At 33.7% G+C, this 24,497-nt stretch overlaps 1 protein-coding gene across 1 annotated transcript in view; it reads left to right on the forward strand.

Moving 5' to 3' along the window:
- MAN2A1 (mannosidase alpha class 2A member 1) overlaps positions 1 to 24,497 on the forward strand; it is a 133,394-nt gene that overhangs the window by 41,305 nt on the left and 67,592 nt on the right. The window contains exons 8-12 of the mRNA XM_068666363.1: positions 3,775 to 3,952; positions 7,992 to 8,194; positions 17,458 to 17,643; positions 18,828 to 18,942; positions 21,701 to 21,768. Of these exons, the coding sequence (XP_068522464.1) occupies positions 3,775 to 3,952; positions 7,992 to 8,194; positions 17,458 to 17,643; positions 18,828 to 18,942; positions 21,701 to 21,768 (750 nt within the window). The remainder of the gene's footprint in view (positions 1 to 3,774; positions 3,953 to 7,991; positions 8,195 to 17,457; positions 17,644 to 18,827; positions 18,943 to 21,700; positions 21,769 to 24,497) is intronic.

Raw genomic sequence — 24,497 nt, forward strand, 5'->3', positions numbered from 1 at the left:
CTTTTTTAATGCTAGAGTTGCAATTAAATTGGTAAAACAGATCTTATGTATACAGGTAGGATAGCTTTTAATTTCAATACTGTTATGGCCAAACATATGTACTGAAGAAATATTCAATTGAAAACTTAGTACTAGTATCTGTTGGATTTTTAATTGCCCTGCAACTTTAATTGTGATTTGATAGGAAGGAATGAAACAGCAGTCTATTTGAAAGTCTGTACTTGTTTAATTAAACTTCAGAACAGTGTAGGTTATAAAGATTGTTGTTGCATATGACCAGTCTTTCAGCTGCATCTTTATGCTGAATTCTGAAGTTCTGTCTTTTCAGCAAACAACTTTTATCTGTGTTATGAGATTGTTTTGTTTTCTTCCTGGTGTAACCAAAACAGTTTTTTTCCCCCTCCTTTTATAGAAAGGAGTTGTTTTTATTAGGGAAAGCATGGCTTGTTTTGGTGTATGTGTCTTTCCCATGCATGGAAATAGGAAAGAATCTATGCTGCAAGCTCTGTACTTCAGAGGAGTAGAAAATGGGCTTTCTCTCTCTCCCCCTACTGTTCAAAAAACAATTTCACCCTTCAGCTTTTTTCTGTGTATGATTGGTCCTACTGCTTAACATGCAACTGGCGAGTAGAATTAGATTGCTGACGTGGCATTGGTGGTTCGTGATTGCATTTGATTTCCAATTCTTGGGGTTGGCACCCTATTAGGAAGTAATTATCCTGCATTAAAATTCCTTCACAAAATCATCTAAACAGCAAATTGCAAATCATCCAAATGGTTTTGTTTTCTAGTTGAGATTACAGAGCAAGGAGTGAGGCCCTAGTGCTTAATGTGCTGTATAGGTTTAAGTAGTAGTCATGACTTTAGAGTTCCTATTGTCAAATGTGTCACCTTGGACATGCTGTTCGCTGGTGCAAAATCTCTTGTGATTCCCACAGACAGATGGCTGCTGTTCGTCTTCTGACAGGAGGAGGAGGTAAAGCAGTCTTTTAAATTGGTTTTGATATGTTATAAACAAATATTTGGAATTTTTGTTTTAAAAGGAAAGACTTGTGACGTGAAGAGTTTCTCATGATTTTGCAAATGTGTTTAGCATTCAGAGATAATCTGAAGGCTTCCCAAAGAAAGATTAAAATTATTCTTGATGCTGTTACTGAATTGTTCTATTAATAACATATTGATGTATATTCAGTATTTCCAACTTAAGGCGCAGTTCGTATTGCTCTGAATACTAAGAACTGCATAATGTATCTTCACAGAATCATCTAGGTTGGAAGAGACCTCCAAGATCAACCTCTGACCTAACACTAACAGTCCTCCACTAAACCATATCACTAAGCTCTACATCTAAACATCTTTTAAAAACCTTCAGGGATGGTGACTCCACCACTTCCCTGGGCAGCCCATTCCAATGCCTAACAGCCCCGTCAGTAAAGAAGTTCTTCCCAATATCCAACCTAAACCTCCCCTGGTGCAACTTTTGCCCATTCCCCCTTGTCCTTAGTTAGCAGAATTTTTAACTTTATGAAAGCAAATTTGTGGTAAAATAAAAGCAATTAAAATGGAGTTGCTGCTGATATGGTATAGCTATTATTACAGGGATAGAAAAAGTTTATCATGACTTTTTTTTTTTCAATTGGTTTCTGGATTTTTATTCAGCTGTGTAGGATAAACATATATCAGAATGCACCTTTACCTAAGGGGACAAAATTCATGAATCATGGTAGAATCTCAGGTGTTTGTTTTGTTTTATTTTGTTTTTTACAGATTTTTTTTCTTCTTCAGCAAATTCTGTCCAAGTGTTCCTGATGACTCTTTCATCAGAAATAATTTCTTCTACTTGAAATAAAATAATCATTTAAGAAATTGAGAGCAACTTTTGCATTAATAATGACAATTCATTATTATAATTTATTATTAAATTTTAAACAATGAATAAATGTTATCAATAAATTAATATAATAAACAATAAATAATTTGTTGTTGTTGTTGATGTTATTAGATATACCTGACTTGATACATCAGATTTTTCATTGGTGTTTTACAACTGATATGAAACTTGTTTTCACTGGATCCCACTGCTGCCCTAAAATTCTCTTAAGTATTCTATAGTGCTTTGAAGAAACTGTGAACAACACTGATGAATTTCGCAGTAGATTTGGGGGAGGGAGAGGGAAAAAGGGAAAACAACTAGAGGAGGACTTGGAGGAGAGATGGCAAAGACAAATATCCTGTTAACTATAACCTTTCTTAACGGTCTTTTTTTTTTTTTTTTTACAGTCTTTTCTTTTTTTTTTTCTTCAAGGGGTTCCAAAAAGTAAAGTATCTTTTTTTATGGAAAATTTAGGCTGGCTTCTTGTAAGGTAGAATCAAGTCTTCAGTTACACTAGTTGTTGTATATGGGTTGTGTGGAGAAGACTTTATATTAAAATCAGCGTCTTGTTGAAAGTTGTGGAAAATAACTGATAAATACTTGGTAATCTGAGCAATAAATTATGCTATAGACAGAGGGGAGAGGCAGGAGGAAAGCTGCCAGTTGGGTGTATTCTAATGTCAGCAGAACTGCAGATCTTCAACTGCAGATTTTGTGCTGCCTTCCTCCCTCCAGTGTACATTCAGACCTTGTATTTACTCAATACTTTTAAAATCTGATAAGCAAATGGACAGACCTTGACCTGTTGATCAGCTAAATATGGGTTTCAAATATATTGAATTTGTTTTGATTCTTGCAGAAGCGTTTGTATCTTTGAGTATGAATTCAAAATAAATGGTAGTGGACTGCTTTTGAGACGTCTGGACAAAAAGCTTATTGGAATATGGAGTTTGCTGCTGTTTTCTCTTTGATACATTTTCTCATTTGTATTTCTGTTTTCTCATATATATTATTATTATGCTTTATACTCCTTATTAGCATTATTCCCATAACTTTATTTACAGAGGATCAACATTTGAAGATTTTGATAGGGACTGTGTTTATGGGGGAGGGAAATGGATCTTTTCAGCAACCCAGACCTCAGACCTGTAACTCTTAATACTTGTAATCTTCTGTTTAATGAAAGAACTGATATTTTCCTTGCCAAAGATTGAATAGGTGCTGAAGGAGAATTTTGATGTCTTTTCTATGCTTCATTTTTTTGTTTGTTTGTTTTAAAGCTCTTTTTTTTTTTCCTTTTATTTTTTTTTTCTTTTCAAGGTTAAGAGGGCTTGACTGTAAGATAGGCAAGAAGTTGTCTGAAGGGGGAAGAGTAATTATTAGCAGTGGTCTTCCACCAGATTTTTTTTTCTGCAAGGCTGGAGTTCCTAGAAGATTAATTTATGGGCTTTTTTTCTGTCAAGGACATGCAGATATAAAGCAAGGTGTCCAAGGGAATTACAGGAGGGGATGAGAAGAGCTTGCTTATTATTTTAAATAAAGGCTAGAGAGGATTAGGATTGTTATCTAAATATAAAACAGGTAAACATCATTTAAACCGAAGGTTAGTTTTGGCACAGGAACAAATTGATGAAGACTGACCTACAGTTTAAGATGGAGCTTGATAAGCTTATTGTAGGATTTAATTAGCATAATGTCTGCAGCAATAATTGGTTGAATGTGGTGTCCCAGTGGAGGGAATTGCATCCAGCTTTTTGTTACAAAATGAATCAAAAAGTGTTGTATGCCTTGTTTAGGGTTATCCTAATGTACAAGTTGATATCTAAGAATTGTTTCAAATACTGAACTTTATTCTTCTGTCTTCTGAATTGCATTGTTTTGTTTTGTTTTGTTTTTCCAAGGGCTTGGATGATTTTAGATCAATACAGAAAGAAGTCAAAGCTTTTCCGTACTAAAGTTCTGTTGGCTCCACTAGGGGATGATTTCCGCTATGCTGAGAGCTCAGAGTGGGATCAGCAGTACCAGAATTATCAGAAGCTGTTTGATTATATGAACGCTCATCCTGAATTGCATGTTAAGGTAAATGCATTTTTTATGGATTGTGGAGAAAACAGTATTTATTCATATTTTAAAATTACTTTTATTTTGGTGGAGATTTAGTTAACTAGTATGTAATAGAAGTTAGTTTTAGACAGATTTTTTTTTTTAGCTTTAACATTTCCTCTCCCTCCAAAGCAAAATTGGTATTGTCTGCTTGAAACCTATAAATAATGTCCAAACTAGATTATTTTAGAAAGCAGTTCTTCAGGTTTGATTTGGTTACTAGTATTTTTTTTTCCACACAGGCTTCAGGCTTTGTTCTTTAAAACTAACAGTGTTTGTTTTTATTTAAAAGTTTGTTGTTTAAAATTATTGGTTTTAGTATCAGAACCTAAGGAAAGTTCTGTTGCTTTGCTTGTGTCCTCTTGGTTTGATGTCATCTGGTGGCAACAAACAGAAAAAGAATACAGAGAGGCTATTGCTGGCACATGCTGTTGAATAAAATAAAATTGAAGACTAACCTGACTATAAAACGAGTGAATTACGAGATGAGACAACATTTTAAATCGCTATCTTTGAGTGTTAATATACGTATTCATACATTCTAATGTGTAAACTGGGTACTTCAAAGCCTTGGACTATTGATGCTTTCTGTGCTCTGACACCTTTTAATCATTTTCCAGCGTGGGAATGAATGAGAGGGAGTAGAAAATAGATTTTTTTTTTTTCTTGAGTATCAATTGAGAACATTATTTTATTGCTGCTTTCATGTTTGGGCTTTTTAAACCTGGTCAACTATTCTTCAAACTTTTTTTTTTCTTCTGGGTGTGTGCACAGTGTTCCCCTCACACACCTTCTCTTTCCCCATGCATCTAATCATGGAGATTTGAGTATTGCATTAGTTCTTCCTGCTGGCTTCTGGACTATGTGATATAGATGACATGACAAATGTGAATGTTTGCTATGCCTTAGTGGAAGGGGATAGGCCTGGAAAGTGGTCTTTGCTCTTCTTGCAATCACACTTTACTAGAATGTACAGGTAGTTACTCTTCGTACACTAACAATAGGATTTCTGATTTCTACTGACCTGTGCTGTGTGAATTCTTCACTGGGACAGAAGTTGTAGGCTCTAGCTCTGTTTTTTGTTCTTAAAGGACTGTGTCTGGAAGGTTCTGCTTGACCATTGTCAGGTTCTCTAGGAGTCTACTTCATTAGCCTTGGCTTGTCCACCTCAATTAAAGGGTGGGGATCACATCAACCCTTGCGTCCTTGTAGAAGTATGCATCTAGCGTATCAGGCACTACAGCCTGTCTCCTTATTTGTGTAGGTAGTGTTTTTTTTCCGTATTATTCTTATTTTAGTTTTTGAAACAGGTGTCATTCACGCTTGGCAGTACAAGCTTAGCAGCAGAAATTTCACTTTGTTCTGCAGTTTTGTTAGTGGAGTTTAATTCCACAGACAATTAAGAGGTCAAGGTCAACTTTCTAAGAACCTCGATTATGTAAAGGTTCTACGTAAAGAGTTCACAGTTCTTCCTTAAGAGCTTTGTTGTCTAGGATAGTTTCCTGTTTTGTCTTGGTCTTAAGAAGCAAACGGATGATCGTTTTCACATAACTGCTTGCCATATCTAACTACTCGACTGCTCTAAATAATCCTGGTTTGTTTTTAGGACATTTGTTGTGAAGAAAAGGTCCAGGAATATAATATACAAATGAATAGAGAAAATGATTGACTACCTAGAGGACTGTCTACTCTGCCTCTCTAATCTTATTTACCCTTTCAGTCAAATTTGAGATGTTTATGTAGTGGCTATGTGTGGTGGTTTTACCGTGCTGGGCAGCTAAACCCCACAACCGCTCTCTCACTCCTCCTCTAGATGAGGAGGGGGAGAAGTAAAGAAAAGAACAACTCACGGGTTGAGATAAGGATAATTTAATTAAAGGGAAATAATAATAATAATTAAATAAAGATTATTATGAACTAAACAATTTAACTAAAGGGAAATAAAAATGGAAAGGGGAAAAGGGAGGGGGAAAGAGGAAAACAAACAAAATAAATGAAGGCTATGTGGAAGTGCAGAGGAAAGAAATTACTCGCTACTTCCCACAAATGAGCGATGATTGACCACGTGCCTCAACGCACGTAACCGGTGTTCGGGAGGAGAACCGACGTTTTCCCAACGAGAGCCCACCCCTCCCCTCTTCTTCCTGTTTCCACCTTTTATTGCTGGGTGTGACACCACATGGTATGGAATATCCCTTTGGTTGGTTTAGGTCAGCTGCCCTGGTGATGTTTCTCTTCTCACTTTTTGCCCACCCCCTAGGCGGGTTAGGGAGAGGCCCGATGCTGTGCCAGCACTGCTCAGCAGTAGACACAACACTGGTGTGATAACACTGCTGTTCCAGCTACAAGTGCAGAGCACAGCACTGCATGGGCTGCTACAGGGAAAGTTAACATCCCAGCCAGACCCAGTACAATATGTCTGTAGCACTGAGATCCTCATGCTACCAGCTATTTGACGGTCCAAAGATTATATGCTGGATAATAATCAGTAGTAATACATACAATACAAGTACCATAGTAATAGTAAGAACTATTTAGCTTTTCAGGTAGTTTAACCTCTCATGGAGATCTATTAAACATAGACTTTTAATATGCCAGTAGAGGACTCTTCCAGGTTATTTCACTATTTTTTCACTCACCTGACTTGAATTTAAATTTTCTTCAACTTTGCTGGTTCCTCCAGTGAGGCTTCCTTTTTCTGGTGTAACCCAGCATGCAGATTTGGGATTTCTCTTGGTCTGTTCATTTTTCTTCAGAACTACGTATGGGTACATGAAAGTGAGGGACAGGTTTCCAGGAAGTGACTGCTAAGGCAAGGATCACTAATACTTGGATTTCTGTGGTGATGTCATCTTCTTTGCTTTACTGCCATTTGCACTGGGAAGTTACCACACTCTGTCCACCTAACAGATACTTGCTTCTTCTGAATAATTTTGAAAAGTGAATACCAAATGCTGAAATAGGACATCTTTATTTTCAGAGTTAAGTTCCTGTTACTTCAAGTCAAAGGAACTGAATTTAAAAAAAAAATGTTCTCAAAAGCTTGATTTTGTTATTGTAAATGGTAGCATGCTAGTTTGTATGCTTGTTGTTGAAACTAAAATACATGGACATTCCATAACTTAATGATAACTACAAGTTTTAATTTGAAAAGGTTATTTTAAGGATGCTTGTGGTAACATGGTCTTCTGCACAGTGCTATTCTTACTTCACTAATTGTTTTTCCACTACCAAAATCCAGTATGCCTTCCTTAGGTGCTTTGACAATATCTCTTAATGCTGACAACATTGACATCACTTCCTTCTGCTCCCTTTTTTCAATTTTTGTGCCCCTTAGGTTTGAAGGTACAGTCTTTTGAAGTACCCTGTAAAGGGCTAACATTATTGCATTATTTTTTTCTGAACATTTTAAATATTGATTTTATAATTAATAAAAAAATATATAATTTTTATGCCCCTCTGTTATGTTACATATTAATAAACAACAATTTATTTGAATGTAATTAAAAAAAAAGCTATTAAAAGGCTAATTTTTATTTTTTTATATTCTGATCAGGAGTCATCATGGGTTAAACGTATATTGTAGATTCTGGAACACAATAGTGTTAATTTTGAAAAAGCAAGATTGAGACGGCTATGTTCTTGTTGAATTAGATTGTTACTTATTTAGTCCAGACCTCTAATTAATACTGAACTAGTACTTTGCACATATATTAGACTTAGTCATAAGACACAAAAGGATGCTTTCTGCTCCTTGTTGACATTTAGCTATGTATTTTAGATATTGATGCATACTTAAAAAGCAAAAAATAAAAAATAAATCACACCACTTAGATTGGAAATTCATGAAGAATTTATGGAAGAACTATTCCCTTTGTCTGAAAACTGTGCAGGGAAACTGCATTTCTGTTGTAATTCTGCTTGAAGACTGGCATATTCCTTGAATACGAAAGCAAGGATACTAATTCTCTTCCAATGTCTTAACTATGTCATAGTAATTTTAATTTTCTTTCAGGCACAGTTTGGAACTTTATCAGATTACTTTGAAGCTCTGCGCAAAGAAAGCGATTTGGGTGAAAAGAGCAGCAGTTCACTTTTCCCTGTTGTAAGTGGAGACTTCTTCACCTATGCAGACAGAGATCATCATTACTGGAGTGGATACTTTACATCGCGACCCTTCTATAAACGACTGGATAGAGTCCTAGAATCCTATTTACGGTAAATACTACTCTCCAGCAAATGGATAACGTATGTCTTAACACATGGGGAGATGAATATATGAAAAAATATATTGGAAAGATGGAAACTTAATTTGATATGTATATTTTACCTTTACTTACAATAAAGGTAGTCTAATAGCTTCCAACTGCAGTTCTCTAGTTATGAAGATTAGCAATGTACCTAAAATTTTAATAAACACACAGAAATATAGTTACATTTTTCCATTCAAGCAAATAAGTTGTTCTAAGGTATTTCAAGTTACCAGCAAGTCCTGAATCCATGAAAAATAGCAGGTAGCATGTCTTTTATTTCTTTGTGTTGGATTTGGGTAACAATCAGATCAGTTTTTTGTCTCAGAGTTCTGCAAGGGTCAGAGGCAGTTTAGAAGTAGCCAGGAACATTGTGTGACCTCAGACTGTGAGGACTGACCTGAAAAGTGTTTGCATCTATTTTTAAGAAAAAAATTATTGCTGAATTTTGGTAACAGTAATTAAACGGTTCTCCTTTGTGGGAGCGGTAGATAGGATACACTGCAAAAAGACTCAATTGTATTTTAAGGCTCCAGAAAGATACTTTGGACAGGTGCATGGGATGTGAACTTTGGATTTCTCACCTGTTCCCAAAACTTGGGAATTCTATTTCCAAAAGATTACTGTTCAAAGGAAGCTTTCTCAAAGGATATATTTTGTCTTGTGGAAGGACCTTCTGGAGCATAGATCCTGCCTCCTGTGCTGCTTCTATTTTCAGTTCAGACCCTTTTGGGCTAGAGAAAAACTGCATAATGCTAAGCTGTCCTTTAAAAAAAAAAAAAAAAAAAAAAAAGTATTTCTGAGTACTACAACTTTTTGTATTGTGGTGGAGGGAGCCTCAGAAGAGAGACTGTGTATCGAGCAGCGTTTTCTCCCTCCTTCCAAGGAATCAAGTCTTTACTTTGGCAGTGGAGGCTGTGCAAACTTGGAATGCAGCTTCTCCATGGTCTTTAATGTCTGTTTTTCTTGTAATTAAAGTGGCTTTTTTTAGTCTTCTCTCTGAACTCATAAGATTACAGAGTAAGTGACCTGAGGGAAATCAAGAAAATTATTTAAGAAGAAATGGGAACAATGGGAAGACTAAGAAATGTAAAAGTGAGGGCCTGAGACTAAAAAAGGTGTTTAGGAAGAGACGATGTAACAAAAACTTTGAATGTATTGCAGTGAGTAGTAAGGAGAAAAGAAGCTTCACAATTTTCAAAGCAGGGAGGAAGGAACCCAAAGAGTCTTCAAAAAGAAGAAAAACAAGACCAAAGTTAGGAATGACAAATTCCCTTCAGCAGAAGAATGTAAAAATACTGCAGTAAAGATAGAGAAGTGACTTCTGTAGTGTTTTGGTTTTGGAAAATGATCACTGCATATGCCTAAAGCTTATTAAAATGATGCTGTGTTTTTGTGCTTCGTATTGTCTTGAGATTGAAATGTTTTCAGTATTGGCTTAGTGGTTTCTTCTTATTGCCTGTGTTATCTAGTGTGGTCTGCTTGCTCACCAGTTGGTCTGAATGTTGCTCTTCTTGATGTGTGAGCCTTTCATTCTGTACATGCTGCTTTTCAGAATATCTTGCATGCATTTTTTTCACTAGTTTTTAAATCTCATTGAAAAGATACCTTTTTATCTGACACAAATCTGAGACAGTGTTGCTGAAATCTAAGGAATGGTATTTGGGCTTGGAGTCAAAACTATTTTAGTAGGATATGGTGTGCTTGCAAAGAGTGTGCACTGTATAACTAGATTTATTTTTATGCTTTATTTATCTTGGATTTTTTTAACCTTTATATTTATACAGGTGATACAAGAATGTTTTAAAGTCTTAGTTTTATTGTAACGTTATTGCTATATTTTATTTAATAAATAAAATATGAGAGGCAAATTGAAATTGAGATACTTGGTTGAGGTCTCAAAAACAGTAGTGTTTTTTAGCAGAATGGGATGATCAGGGATAGCAGAGGTCTTCAAACATTTTCCATCCTGTCAGTAAAAAAACAAACAAACAAACAAAACAAACAAACAAACAACAAAAAAGACCCACTTGTGACCAGGCACCCCCAATACAAATTTGTGCATTAATAATTATAGAATAATTGAGTTGGAAGGAACCTAAAGATATCAGTTCAAATTGTCTGTCTGCTTCATGGCTAACCAAAAAGTTAAGAGTATATTATTCAAGTCAATACTGAAATGCTTCTTGAATACTGACAGGCACAGGGCATCAAACACCTTTTCAGGAAGCCTGTTCCAGTGTTTGACCACCGTCACAGTAAAGATATTTTTCCTTAATATCCAATCTGAACCTCTCTTGGTGTAGCTTTGTGCTCTTCCCATTGTGTCCTCTCAGTAGGGAGTTGAGACTGACACCTCTCAGGATAATATTAATAAATTATTAATATTATCTTTTATCAAGTAAAATATTTATTAATGGTAGAAAATATTCTTGCACTCCAGTGAATCATTTTGCACATCCTTTGAGGTGCATGCACCCCACTTTGGAGACTGCTGACAGCTGGTTTCAAGTCCGAGCTTAAAATGTATAAAACAAAAAGCTCTTCTTGGTCCCTTTTAAAATTGACTGTTTATCTTTACCTAGTTCAGGAAAAAATACAAGTTTGTATTGAGGTCTGCAAAATTCAAATATTGCCAACAATGTAGCAAAATTGCAGCTTGATACAGCTCTTAATGGGAATTTATATCTTACTGTAAACTTATTTTTTTTGCAAGATTAGTTTTTAAATGCCAGTTCTGAGTTGGATAAACATATCTTTGTATGTTGCCACATGTTTGCAGCCAAATTCTCAGCAAATAACAAAAGTTGTTTTTATTAATAATTTCAGTATTTGACAGGGTGTTTTGAAAGCAGCTGTGAATTGGATTAGATCTCCATTGATAGCAATTACAAGTGTCATAGAAACGCAAATTAATTTTTTGTTTTGTCAGTGTTCACATGTTTTACTCAATCCCAATATAAATTAAATAATGGTAATCTTTCTTTAGTGAGTGATCTGAAATATTTATATGTTCCAGGACTTTCATTTTTGTGTTTAATTCTTATTTGCTTAACTCCATGGTTGCGTTTTTGGATCCATAAAAGCTTGGTATTGTAGTATTTTATGTCAACTAATGATATTTTTGTACTCTGCTAGTACTTTACCTTATGGGAATTGCTTTAACTTAAAGCTAAAATTGATTATCTCTAGAGGTAGGGCTACAAAGATATATGCCAGTTTGCTTTTCTTGTAGTGATTTTACTAGCCATTGTTATTTTTCTTTCTGTAGTGTTATGAGATTATCAGTCACTATCAGACCCACATTATAGTCCCTTTTACATTCTGACCCTTCCTGGAAGCAGTGTTTTGTTTTCTGAGTAATGTTGCTTTGAAATCTGACTAAATTATGAAGGGGGAGTTGTGTTTCATAAGGAAGGCTTTACAGAAAGGATTAACTAGTTTATTACTGGAACCTGTGGTCAAAAGCTGTTGAGTTAACAAGATGTTTGTTAGTTCACTTGTTATTACTAGATAAATTGAAGAGGATTCATGGTGTGAATTGAACTTTTGCACTGGACAGTATAAGACCTTTGACCTGTTCTTTTTTGTATGTGAAGAAAAAAGACTGATATTTTATCTGTGGCTAAATGTCTGTAGGGCTGACAATTTTTTGAGAGAAACAATTGTGTGGTGAGTCTGTGGCCTTCTTTGAAAAGAGCTTAAAAATGTTACTCAGATTGGTTGGTATCAGTTTCAATACTTACCTTAATTTCATTCTACTGTAAAAAAAAAAAAAAAAAAGATCTGGAACATGTCTTACAGATGTTGACTTTATTGCTTTGTGAAAACTAAAGACTTGAGATTCTGACCTCGTTTTCTTCTCCCATCTGTACTTTTCAGATCATTATTTTAGGTTTTGCAGAGTAGTTCTAAACAGCAGCTTTACTATTTGTTATGCTCAGCAGAGCTTGTTTAAAAAATATGCTGCTAACCTTGCTCAACATTTCATAGTGCTCTGTAGTATGCCACAAAATTGAATTTCTAGAATGGGTGCTGAAATGAACAGGTGGCTGATTGCTAAAGTGTGCTGTATTAAGACTTTCACTCTGATTTCTTTTTTTGTATGCTGGATGTAGTTTTCTGTAAAATTCAAATTTTAGCAAAATTTAAAACAATTCAACTTTTGAAATTAGAGATATTGAATATGTACAGATTGTAAAATATGTTGAAGCTAGTTATTTACAGAAATGTCTAATAGCATACTGTGTTTACTTAAAATTTAGGAAATCGAAACAGAAAAGGTATTACTGATTCTATAAATTTTTATATTCAGGTGGCATAACACAGGTGAAATTGTAATCTTGAATTAAAGACTTCATTTTTGTATTAGAACTATGAAAATATCTATGCAAATTCAGTTCTGGCAGATGGAATAAACCTGTTTGTGTGTTTGACAGTTTATATGGTCAAATAATGCATAAACCCAGAAGAAAACATGTAACATCTAATTTTAAGTGTATTTTATATATAATATATATCTTTTCGTGTGTGTGCTAAAAGAAAACCCTGCTAAAACCTTTTTTGGAAATCTAATCAGAATGTTTGAGATGTTAATTTGAAATGTTAGAATCATTATGCTTACTTTCTGTACAAAAACAAGGATGTAAAACATCCTTACAGTAAAAGAAAGCATTTGTAAGGCTAACAGTGATTGGTAAGTGGCAGCTATTCATTCAAAGAAACCCAAACCTGTACAAATAGAGTACCAAGCATCACCAAAAGGTGATTTTCTTAGATCCACTTTATTTTTTGATTACTTTACTGACATTATGAATAATAAAAAAGCTAATGAGACAGATGTAATTATCTTAAGAATCTTTGATCATCCATGAAAACATGGCCTTTTTTAAATCTGATGGTGGAGAGGACAAGATGTATGGAAAACAGGACAGACAATGTCCTCATACTCTAAATTTCCTATTTCCTGTTTTTGGTGGCAGTGGTTCATTTTTTTTTTTTTTTTATTATTATTATTTTTTATTTTTTTTGCTTTCATTGACTGCAGGCCAAGAATTAAATTTTATTTTAGCTTTGTCAAATTTTCTCAAACGTTTTAGATATTATACTTACTTTATTCTCATCTTTGTGTTTTTCATTAGTTATGTTGCAGAAATTTCATGTGGATGGCTTTCAAGTTTATTTGTGGTGTTTACAACTTTGTCTTTACACTGTTAAAATATTCATTCATGTAAGAGTGTCAGTTAACTTCAATATCTGAAAAAGTTGCTAGATTTATATGTGAGTCTCTGGGAGAAAATTTCTTTTTCTATTTCTTTTAAATTAAATCAAAGCACGTTACTAATATTGTACCTGCAAAGGCTTTCATCCTTCAATAGCATCTGTGAATGACATTTAAGAACAAGATGTATAAATGAGTTCTTGCCAGTTTAATATATGTCTTTCTGAAAAGTTTGCTGTCAGAGCCTGGAGAAGCTTCAAATACAGCATATTAGCTAAATAAAGAGCAGAATTTGAGTTTGTCTTTTTTTTTATTTAAAATAATAAGAAATATATTCTGATCATATTTCACTAATAAGCCTTTTCCTCCAAGCTTCTTGGTTAAATTTCCATTGTAAGAGCTCTTCTGTCTGTCTGTATAGCGTGAATATGATTGTGCACGTAGAGAAATGAAGCAGGAATGAAAAATACCTATCTATATAGATGTAGAAGAACAAATAGCTATCTCCCATTCCAGGTTCACCCCTCATTTGCCACGGGTGGAAAATTTTAGGTTTGCTAGGGGTACCAGGACTAAAGAGTACTCCGCTGGTACTCAATATCCAGGAAATTTTGGTGCAGCATACAGCTTCAGGACCTCTATGATGACTGCCTATGAAGTCATCATTTCTTTTTTTTTTCTCCTGTTTTGAAAGGTTTTGGCTTTGTGCATTAGTGAAAGTGCATGAAAGTTTAAGAATTGCATAATGGAGATTGTTATTGTTAATTTTTTTAGACAGATTGATTATTTTAATATTAAGGCTATTTCAACCTATATTAAAATATAGGTTGAAATAGTTTGTGCAGGGTGGTGATAGCAGTGCCCAGAACTTTATTTAATGTACTAACAGAAAGATTCAAAAAGCAACAACATAGCTGGGGGCAAGTTAGGAAGGCATTCTACAGTTTCATTCATTAGAGATGTAATATGTGCAAAATTGTTTGAAGTCCACAAAAAAGATTGTTGAAATAATTCAGGTTCAGGGCATGTGTGTGTGCTAGAGCTTGGTCATGCTTTATCTGTACAGATAGGTAAAACAGGACACATCTTAAGAGTTCGGAAACTCTTTGTAAAATTATTTATATAGGTTACATGTGAAGGTGACCTAAATATAACATGGTATAGTTTTTGAGAAATTAGTGAAGCAATTTTGGTCTATTTGCAGTGTCTTGTCAAGTTAGAGGTACAAGGAGAAATTACAACAAACTGGATAATTTGTAGGTAACTGCTTTAGGCATGCTTCTAATGTGCTGTGGTTTGAAATTGAGGTGAGAAATACCGAGACTTTATACAGCTTTATATGTGGAAATATCTGAGAGAGGTAAACTCTTGCTCATAAGTTACTGTTCTCTAATATAGTATTTCTTCTCGTTTTATTTGTGGGTGTCTTTGTTCTTTGACTTAAAATATTTCTTCTTTCTTCTTAAAGTATTTTTACATTTATAATAATATTGAGACTTGACAGGAAAAGTCTGCATCTAAGAGACCGTTATTCATTAGATCCCAAATATTTGATGTTTATTTTGGAACACAGCTCCTAAAGAAAAGGCTATGCACATTTTATCAGTACCATATGTGAAAACCATGTGTTAGAAATGGAACTTCCTTCAGTTTTTGAGGCTGTGTGGAAGAGGTGGATGAACTTAAGTGCTTCAGATTTTGCTGAAACGGAACTATGTCCATATTTACTGCACAGCTTCACTTTAATTTTAAAACTTCTTTTGGTTTTAAAGTTGTGACTTTGTTTATAAATAGTGATTTTTTTTTTCTTTTTTTTTTTTCCAAATATGGAGGCAAAATGTCAGGGAAGTCTAAAGTTTTTCGTGTTCTCTAATTCTACATATAATTCTCTAATAGCTACAGTTGAGTCAATATTTAGTGGCTAAATCCATTAAAAAAAAAAGTAAAGCTTTCAGATTGCGTTTATCCACTTGATGATGAATGTGCATCTAATGCCTCTCTATCTACATCATATGTGTTTTCCTTTCATGTTAAGTTTTACTAGGGTGAAGTGAAAGGAATGCATAGATGTAGGAAATTACACTAAACAGCATTGAGATCACAGCTGTTAAGCTTGCTTACTAGTAGTGAAATTAAAGGAAATGTAATTTATAACACAGGAGTTTGAGTTTACATGTAACTTTTTCAACAGCTATCTTACCTACAAGATCAGGATATAATCCTTTTCCTCAAATACTGTTAATATGACAATGAACAGGGCTATTATCTTCCAATTTTGTTTGATAGTGTTCAGTGATGATTATTTGAAGTAAACCTTCTCTTTCATCCTTCATTTATAGAATTTATTCCTATAAAATGACTTGCCACATGCCACATGAGGTTTTTACATAGTTCTTATATGTACAATGCATAAAAACAGAGACCAAACTGCATCCAAAGGCATTTTTCATGTTAGCAATTGATAACAATGCACAACCTGAGAATCATAGAATTATAGAATGGCCTGTGTTGGAAGGGACCTTGGAAGACAACCTAGTTCCAACCCCTCTGCCATAGACAGGGATGCCACCCACTAGAGCAAAGTAGGGCTCAAAGCCCCATTCTGCCTGGCCTTGAACACTTCCAGGCATGGGGAATCCACAGCTTCTCTGGGCAACCTGTGCCAGTGCCTCACCACCCTCTGACTGAAGAATTTCTTCCTAACTTCTAATCTCCCCTCTTTTAGTTTATAACCATTCCCCCTTGTCCTGTCATTACCTGATTGAACACAGAGTTGCTCGCCATCTTTTTTATAAGTTTCCTTCAAGTACTAAAAGGCTGCAATGAGGTCACCTTGGAGCCTTCTCTTCTCCAGGCTGAACACCCCCAGCTCTCTCAGCCTTTCTATGCAGGAGAACTGCTCCAGCCCTCTGATCATCTTTGTGGCCCTCCTCTGGCCCCGCTCTAACAGATCAGCATTTTTCTTGTGCTGAGAATTCGAGACTGAGTTTCCTACGTGTTTTAATACCTAATTTAAACTTCAACACATACACTTATTGATAACTTGGGTAAATGTAGAAGTTATGGTATTTACCACATTTAAAAAAAAAAAGTTTACATATTAGTTAGTTTGTTTTACATTTGTTTCAATAATGTGTTATTTTGTTTTCTTTGATTTTTATAACATTAATCCATAACTTCTTGGTTTCCTTAAACTATGAGAAACCTTCATTAACCTCAAAGTTTGAAAAGGAATTTCAAACTCTTAATGTTTAAAAACAGAATCCTAACATTTTAGGAAAAGTATATAGGAAAAAATTTAACAGGTGGTATCTAAGATTTTTTTTTAATGGGTATTTGTTAGATATTCTGAAGACTGGTAATTATAGTTACTGATGTTGTTGTAAAATAAACTTTTTGTATACAGAGATCTTACCTATCAGGTGAATGCTTACTGTGGATGAACCACATAAGTATTTTGAAAAATTTATTTTGCTTACAGTAAAAAAGGTATATAGAAAACCTATGTAGGTATTTACAGACTGCATATTATATTTATACAATACAGGTATTTACAAAATTACATAGAATTTGTGGATTTATGTATTAAAGATAATATTTATTTAAAAGTTGATTTATAAAATGGAGATTGTATGTCTCCTGTAGGACATTCTATTTTACTGCATTGCTTTAAGATCTAATTTTTATACTTTACACATTTTTGAAAATAATATAGCATTTTGTACTGGCATATTTTTGTTTTATAGCTCTATTTTCCATTACTGAAAAACCTTCCAGGAAGCTTACAAGGTATAAAACTAGAAGTTGATGAAGTGCAGTAGGGATTTTTAACTGTTTGAAGCTAGCAACAGGTTAAAAAATACAAGATGAACATTTAAATAACTCATTTAAAGAACTGTTGATATGTTGAAAGATTGGAGAAAACATAAATTTATTCATCAGGTAAAATGTGTGTTGCATTTTTCTTTTTAAACCTATTAAAAATATTTGATTTTTCTTTATGCTTCCAGGACAGCTGAGATCCTGTACTACTTGGCTTTGGTACAGTCCAGTAAATCTGAGAAGATGAGTGTATTTCCTTCAGTGGATAACTATAAATTGCTGACAGAAGCTAGAAGGAACCTTGGACTCTTCCAGCATCATGATGCTATTACAGGAACAGCAAAAGATTGGGTAGTTGTGGATTATGGCACTAGGTAATTATTTCAAACATAAATGCACGCTAGCAAAATATTCAGTACTAAAACTGCAGTATTATTGGTTACTTAGTTTCTTCATTGTATTATATGGTAATATCTCATAGTAGAGCTTGGAAAATCCTATACCTTCTATAATGTTCTCTTTCTCAACATGGAAAATCTTTTGAATGTTTCCAATCGTATACTGAATTGGTATGTTTTTGTTTATTCCTCGTATATCTGGTAGGTATGTGCTTTCTCAGTATTGGCAAAATGTTCTGTTAGCTACTTTGTGGAATTTGGGGGAAAAAAAAGTGTATGATATATGCCCATTTTTAGATATATACATTTATTATATCGTAGTTGAGAAAATGGTTACATATTGGAATGTTAAGCATTAGTGAATTTGATTAATTGAGGTGGGTGATTGACTGTTGATGGTAGAGCATGGCTTTGAATAGATTATTATTTAAAATGTCTTTGAACTACTCTTCTCTGTTTAACCTATTACATTCATGTGGAGTATTTTTAAATTAAATAAATGTGTTATTTTTTAAAATCATAGACTAAAAGAGATATAAGCATGTACAATGCACTTAATTGTGTGAGAGTATTTGTAAAGTGAAGAAAACCCTTTACTTTAAATTTACACATCTGTGTGTGTTGAATTTGTAAACCTTGCATCAGTTGAAACAATGGAAGTGCTGGTACACAATTAATTTAATTATTTGTGTGTTTCTTATAGTTTCTCTAATCCTGCTTAAAAACAATCTTTAGTCAGACCAACTTTTCAGGCCTATGTCTACTTCAGACATTGGTAATTAAATGTGTAAGACACAAACTTCCCTGAGATCAACATTTTGAAAAAATACCTGGTGCTTTAGGGGGCATACATCTTGTGATATAACAGTGGAGTGGAAATGTACCTAATTTTCAGGATGCAAGCTAGAAATGTAGTGTAATGCAGAATATTTCTACGTTTTGCAGTCAGGTCATTTTGCATCCGTTGCAACCATCTGTTTATAAGCTCAACCTATATCAGTGCTTAAAATAATGCTTTTCTGAAACTTATATTTTTGATTTTTTAAATGCTGTTTGTGGTTTTTTTGTTTGTTTGTTTTTTTTTTTTAGTTTTTAGTTTTGTTATCACATTGAGAGAAAACAACTTGTGAAAACTAATACTACTTTAAAATTTTTAACAGGCTTTTCCACTCACTAATGAACTTGAAAAAAGTTATAATTGACTCTGCTCATATTCTTATCCTGAAGGACAAAGGTGCTTATAATTATGATACATCAACTCCATTCCTTAAGATGGTGAGCTATCTTTCTTAATTTTCTCTAAAAATGTGAATAGTATTTTTTTCAATGCAGTTTGAGTGGCCTGGAAACAATCATACTGAAATTTACATCTAATGCATTCTCAGGAATATCCTTACCACTGTTCATATTAATTGAAGGTGTTGGAAAATAAAAAGTGAAAACTTCAGCTGTTGATGCTGAAGAGTTCATGGCTAAAGTAAATGGGCTTATTTTGTTCCACTTGGTGAATGACATAGTAAAATTGGGTGTTTTTCTTGTGGACATAAATTTGTTGGTGATTTCAGCAAAATGCATACGATATGTGAATATATAATGGTATGTGCTGCTATAATTTGACTTTGCTTGCTACTTTAAAAAAAGAGGGAAGATAAAAATTTATATCTCAAACATAAACCTAAGCTGGATGTGCAGGACAAAGTCTGGACAAGTCTTGTACTTTTTTTCTTATCTGAGATCATTCGAAACTGGTATCTCCTCAGGATAAAGTCAGCAACAGATCTCCATAAATCATTTTGAGACTCATTTTGAAGAAGACAACACCCTAAAGAAACACACTAATACTTTTTCCTTCCATAATTCTTAATTTTTATAATTTTCTAATCAAAAAATTATCTGCTATTGTAGCTAGATAATTTTAGGAAGTCCTACAACTGGAGTAGATAGAAAACGAGGTGATTTAATTTGTGTGTCAATGTAGCAGGATTAAGGTAGTCTTGTCATGATTTTCATTTAGATTGTCATGCTTTTAACATAACAAAAGGTAGCACACTGACGTGTATTCTACTGGCTGACATGTCCCAGTGTAAGCCAACTCAAATTATTCTTAAAGTCTTTACATTAAAACAGTCTGTTAAAATAGTTCTTAAGGTATTTTTTGACTTTGAATCTTCTGTATATGCATATTCTACATACGACACAAACATAATTTTTCTGCTGGTTGGAAAAGCTAACTGTTGGTTGGAAAGGCTAAATTAAATGTACATGTTTAAAAAGTAAAAATATTTTGAAGTCATTCATGGACTGAAGTTTTCAGTTTTTACTTCTGCCCTAAATTATATTGGAGGATCTTGTGATACTGCAGTTTACTAACTTTCATTACTTCTGTTCTATATGAGTTGGAATTAGTATCACTAGATCGTGGAAGTGCTGTTTAAACCATATATGCCTAGGAGCATGCTAATAGTCAAAACCATTCAGCAGATAATGTGAAAGCAGACGTGAAAAAGAAAGACCTTCTCTTACTGAATTATAATCTTTGTATAAGATGAGGAAAAAAGCTGATAACAGAAGTAGATTATTGTTTATCTATATTATATACAGTAACTAAAGCACATCAAAAGCCTAATATCCCAACACTCCTGTTGATACTGTGGCCAAAAGGCCTTGTATAATAATAATGGGAGAAGTTTCCCATATTTCAGAATATACAAACCTTGAACAAGTTGAAAGTTCAAAGGCACTTGTTTTAAAATACCATCAAGTTGCTCATTGAAGCTGATATCAAGAACTGATCATAGATTTGGTGTTCACAATGAATACCAAGAAAGTCAAGTAAGACAAATGATACAGACTTCATGGTGGAAAACAGCTGTTGTTTTTGATGGGTGAAGGAGCAGAGCAGGAGACTGTAGCAGTATTCCAGGAGATATAATCAGAGGGGAAAAATAATAATAAAAAAATATAGATAAATATCTGAATGATCTGAGATCCAATGTATGAAGTGTACTATGTACCCTATGTAACTGATTGGACCAGTCCTGAATATTAGTATTGTTTCATTGGGTGCAGAAAGAAAGCTTTCATGTATATGGCAAAAGTTGGATTTAAAAAGCATGATTTTGAGAATGTGTTGGAATACTCTGAGGAACTAGGAGCTTTTCACGTCAGTTGCAAATTCTGTACTGGTCACCATTATATGAACCTATAGAAATTCAACACTGCTGCTGAACTATTTTCTTGCACAAAGACTAAGCAGTCTTTAAGACTTAAGCAGTCTGGTGGTAGCAATGTCTCATCACTACCTTATTTCACTGGAGATGGATCCTTGTTATTTAAGAAAAGAGCGAAAACAGTGAAAAACAAACAAAAAAACCCACCACCAATAACAAAACAGGGATTTCTCTATACTGTGAAACAATTCTTGAAGTAGTTTATATGTCATAAAAATTATACACACCCCAAACTGTTTCTGAAAGATGTTTTTACCTACTATATAAGGTCTGCCAAAAGATCTGCCAAAATGCCAAACTGTTAAGTCCTTGTGACAAAAATACAGGATGGTAAAGTTTCAGAGAGTAAATATTTAGCAAAAGGAAGTTAGTATAAAGATCTGATAACTTTTTGCAAAATCTCAAGGAGGCTGGTGATTATGATTTCTTGTATGCAAGAATGAAAATTAGGGGTGACAATGAGATAAAGGTATCTAACAGTAAGGGATAGTTAATGGGAGCAAAGATGTCCCATTGAATTGGTTAAAGTGAGTTCTTATTTCTTTTTCTTTTATTCTCTTCTCTCTGTCTTAAATTCTTTAGGATCTTTTTACTAAAGATCCTCTTACTAAAATATAAAAATTGCAAAGCAGTTTTTGAGGAGAGGAAGGTTGACATCTTCTCATGTAGTGTGATATAACAGGGTTCTGTTTATGTTACGGCTAACATGGTTTTGTACTTCAACAAGTTTTTATAATTGACATTACTCTCATAACATATAATCATGTGTATTCAAAAGCTAATTCATAGATTTTCTCTTGTAGGATGATATTCAATCTTCCCAAGATTCTTTGCCACACAAGACAGTTATAAAGCTGACATTGCAACCGAGGTAAGTAATTCACATATTATTGAATATCTGAGATCTTTTATTAATACTGTGTTTCTTTTTCACTACCTGGTAGTTCTTGTGCCATTTCATTTCTAAGTTTCACTTTAAATGCAAAATGCAGTCTAGCTTATTATGCTAGTATTATTACATGTATTTGAAAAAGGGTATAGCACTTTCAAAATATGGAGGTTACCCGCATGGCATGAATTCAATTGTAGTGCAACACGTAGTTTCTTTACTGTATGCTTGTGCAGCACTGTAATTTTTAATACATTATGACTGAGAACAGTCATAAAGGAAACAAATTGAACATAATTACAGCTGGCTGAACTAATGGTATGAAAGAAATCTTAATTTTTATAAGATCTAAAAATCATGATATAGTTTTATCTTAACTTACATTTCCATTGTATTAAGGATGCATACTTGTGTATTTAAATTTAGTTTTAGAACATTCAGTGGAAGTGACATTTTGCTATCCAACCTGAAATAACTTAAAAGTTCATTAAAAGATGGCACACCCAACTAAAGTGAATAAGAGATATCTATAGATATTAGAGCTGTTAGGTGTATAGATCTAGTAATATAAGGCCTTTTTTTGTTGTTATACAGCAAAATATTTAACATTCATTTAAAAAGTAGTGAATATTATTTTGCTGTTGTTAGTGTTCAATTTCTCTATTAGCTTGCTAGAACTAAGACTTGCCTAACTTATGAAGGTGTTCGACTCTTATAACTACAGCTGTTTAAAAGCTCAAACTTTAATGAGAAAAGGAAGGACCGTGTGAGCTTCTGGGGGATACTGTCTTCAGTGCTTTAAAGTTAAATGTATATAATATGTGCGCATTTGTAGTTTTGATACAACCTTGTCTCTAGGGCAGTCATGTAAACTTACATGCTTTTTGTTTTTTTTTGTTTTTTTTTTTTACATAGGAGTTTTATTCTCTTATTGGACTGCATAGATGCTAAATAGGTGCTAATAGATTATCTTAGCTTGTTCAAGATGATCAAAAATGTAGGTGCCTAGGTATTAATTTAACTAAAATCTCTCAACTTTTTCAGCATCTGTCCAGATATTTTTTTTCTGGGTGCATATGGTATATATTGTATATAAACACTTGTTTGACTGGAAGCAAGTTATAACATAGCCTTTGTTTGCCATTTGACCACGACTCTTGCATGCTTCTGATTTCCCTTGCCTGGTTTAGTTGTTGAAATATTTCCTACTTCCCTTCTGTACCCTGATAAGTCTTTTGTTTGCATCCAGTGTACCGTTTATGCCGCTACATAGTATGCTTTCGTAAAATTTTTGGTGTCAGTGCATTTCAAGCATTTGCTTTTTTCCTTGTAGTTCTACCTTAAGTAGATATTCACGTCAAAAATTTTATTTTAAAATTAGTATTATTTTAGGAGTCTTTTGCTGCTGTTCTCTGAACTTGTCTTAGCTTTCTAAGAAGGTAACATTGATAAATAACTGCTGATTTAGACTGCTTGTCTGGTATTTTGAAAATACGGTAAGTCAGATAAGATAAAGGTAATGTTCCAGAGAGTGTGTAATCACAGTTATAGGATATAAAATAGAAATAAAAACCATGGTGGTAAAGGGGAGGAGAAAGAAGGCAAGGGAATATTGATACTGCTGCCTGAAAAGCTGCTTGTGTGCTTCCTGTTTGGAAACACTTTAAAGCAATGCATAAGGAAACATTACTGAACGTTTCCTCTGTTGTCAAGTTTTTCTTTGAAATCTATGTATGTTCAGGTATTTTGTCTTATAAACATGAGCTTAGTTTTTCTAGCTTTCTAACTTAATCTCTGGATATATTCTGAAGCTCCACTAACATTATAACCATTGTGAAAAGTGCAATGTTAGCTGAGACTGTAACTTTTGTTTAAAGGTTATATTAAGGAATTTAAAGGAATATTATGACTCTCCACGTGAGTTATCTAGGTAATCAGTAGAGATGTTTATTTCAGTAGAATCTTAAACACAACTTGATAAATTATTATTCAGGATTTCTAAGTTTAAAAGTCCAGACTGAAATTTCTGAAAGAAATTGATTTTTCAATTAGAAGTTTGAGGCCATTGAAAAATATTATCTGTTTCTCATCAAAACTTTATTATATGCTTATTGTCTATTCACAACAGTCTTTATTGTCCATGTCTGTAGCATGAAATATCTAGATTTCTTTCTGTTACCGTGTTCTAATATACCATTATTGTGTATAGAAGTTAGGTCATTGTAACAAAGTAACAAATTGTTATTTTTCTTTAATTGGCTGAGTATTTGGCTTTTTGTAGTTCTGCATTTCCTTGTCAAGTTTTTTAAAAAATTTCTGTATTCTCAGTTGATCGTTATAACGTTTTGATTCATATCACCTATAAATTTACAGTAACAGACTACTGATGGAAAGCTCATGCAATATTTTCTTTTCAATCTGATAATTAATCATTTTCCTTTTTTTCTACAGAGATGATATTGTCATTTTCAAATCTGCTTTTCCACAGAAAAGTTATATATTTTTGCCTCTCTCTTGTTCAGCCTTCCTTTCAGTTTTTAGTTTAGTTCTAAATGCTTTTGAAAGTTGTATTTAATAGTGGAAATGACAGACTCATTGGACAGTAGGAGAGATAGTACAACGAACTTACATGGAAAAAAAAAAAGAGAGGACAAAGTTCTATTTTTCAGAAATCCTTGTTCTAGTACAACGTATGTTCAGATTATTGTTTA

This window comes from Anas acuta, chromosome Z (genome assembly GCF_963932015.1).
Source record: "Anas acuta chromosome Z, bAnaAcu1.1, whole genome shotgun sequence".
Taxonomy (NCBI): Eukaryota; Metazoa; Chordata; class Aves; order Anseriformes; family Anatidae; genus Anas; species Anas acuta.